The sequence below is a fragment of the Colobus angolensis genome, unplaced genomic scaffold, assembly GCF_000951035.1.
Source record: "Colobus angolensis palliatus isolate OR3802 unplaced genomic scaffold, Cang.pa_1.0 Scaffold187, whole genome shotgun sequence".
Lineage (NCBI taxonomy): Eukaryota > Metazoa > Chordata > Mammalia > Primates > Cercopithecidae > Colobus > Colobus angolensis.
Window position 1 is genome coordinate 469,663 of NW_012115010.1, and position 1,861 is coordinate 471,523.

General features: G+C 56.9%; 1 protein-coding gene across 2 annotated transcripts in view; it reads right to left on the reverse strand.

Moving 5' to 3' along the window:
* DUSP3 (dual specificity phosphatase 3) overlaps positions 1-1,861 on the reverse strand; it is a 14,312-nt gene extending 12,451 nt beyond the window's left edge. For both annotated transcript variants that reach the window (XM_011940055.1, XM_011940054.1), the window contains exon 1: positions 1,678-1,861. In XM_011940055.1, the coding sequence (XP_011795445.1) occupies positions 1,678-1,802 (125 nt within the window). In that variant the 5' untranslated portion in view covers positions 1,803-1,861. The remainder of the gene's footprint in view (positions 1-1,677) is intronic.

Here is a 1,861-nt window from a genome sequence, read left to right on the forward strand (position 1 = left end):
CTCCCGAGTAGCTGGGATTACAGGCGTCGGCCACCACGCCCAGCTAATTTTTGTATTTTTAGTAGAGACAGGGTTTTACCATGTTGGTCAGGCTGGTCTTGAACTGTTGACCTCAGGTGATCCGCCTGCCTCGGCCTCCCAAAGTGCTGGGATCACAGGTGTGAGCCACCGCGCCAGGCCTCTAATACTATTAATAATTCAATATTCAAAAAATTTACCATTATCATTATTACTATCTCTACTATGAATGAACATTGTACAGTGCCTGACATACAGTAGGTGCTCAGACTGGTGAATGAATGATGGAATGGATGAGAACTGTCCCCATGAGGCTAGGGCCTGATGGACCCCTTCTAGTTCCACGATGAACCCCATTTCTGTGGCAGTCCTTGGCAGGCTGAACAGCAGGTCCTAGCAGAGGTCAGGAAATACATACATGAACAAGACATTGACCCTGTCCTTGTAGTCCCTCACACACTCTGAGCCACCATTTCCCCCTCTGTAAAATGGGAGGAGGGTTAGTTTTGAATTTTCAACATGCCATCCTTGGGCTGAGCCATGGAGCTTAGGATTTTGGTAACTGGGTCCTCAGAGTCTCATGAAAATCCAACCTGAGCCTTTCCAAGGCTGTACAGGCATGCTAATCTATTCTTTCTTGTGGCTCCTATTTCACATCTCAGAATTCTAACACTGGTTCTCTCCTGCTAATTAGACATTCTTACTAGAAAAAATTTTAAAATTTAAATTAAAAAAAATTCTTACAGGTGGTGGCTGTAACAGGCAGTGGCTAACGCCTGTAATCCAAGCACTTTTGGAGGCCGAGGCGGGCAGGAGTTTGAGACCAGCCTGGCCAAGAGACCAGCCTGGCCAATATGGCGAAACCCCGTCTCTACTAAAAATACAAAAATTAGCCAGGCGTGGTGGTGGGCACCTGTAATCCCACCTACTCGGGAGGCTGAGGCAGGAGAATTGCTTGAACCCAGGAGGCAGAGGTTGCAGTGAGCCCCAGCCAGGGTGACAGAGCCTGGGAGTGAAAGGTCAAGAGCCTTTTCTAGGTAGTGGCTCAGGTCCTTAGGGGGATTATCAGTAGACCGTTCTTCCTGTAAATCAAACCACATCTGGAAGGTGGGGGCCTGGAAATCCCGGCCCAGCTCCCCGGACTCTCTCGTTTGGGGTGTTTAGGTTCCCTGATCCGGGACTGCCGGGCCAGGAAAATTCCATGCCCGAATTGTGACGTCGGCCCGTTGCCATGGCGGCGAAGGCAGACATTCCGCGGTGACCTCACTGCAGAACAAGGCAGCTGTCACATGACGCGCTGGCAGAAGACCGGCCGGGCGACCGAGGGCCACCTGTTAAGTGAACATGGTAGCCCCGACCCCGCCCAAGGCCAAGCCCCAAGCGGGTGGCGGCTGAGGACCCGGGCAGGCGCCCCCCGGGCTCCGTGCGCCCCGCGACGGGGAATGGCCGCGCCCGGCCAGCCAGGGTTCCAGTTCCTTGGCCCCACGCGCGGGGGTAGGCGTTGACTCCAGCCACCTCCCAAGCCCCCGCTGTGGCTCCCGGAGGGGCGATCGCGCCCGGGTTCCCCCAACCCAAGACTCGCGACACCCCGACCCCGGCCTCGGGTGGGCGGGGCGTCCCGAGAGGGACGGCGGGGCCAGGCTCACTGGGGGGACTCACGCGTTGCCCACGTAGATCCGCGGGGTGACCTCGTTGCAGGGTTGGCTCGGGAGGCTGTAGCAGCCGCTGCCGTCCGAGAGCAGGTCGTTAAGATCCTGCACCGAGAGCTCGAACGAGCCCGACATGGCGGCGGCGGGGCCCAGCACGCCCGGCAGGAGCAAGCGAGGCGGAGAGCAGCGGGTCA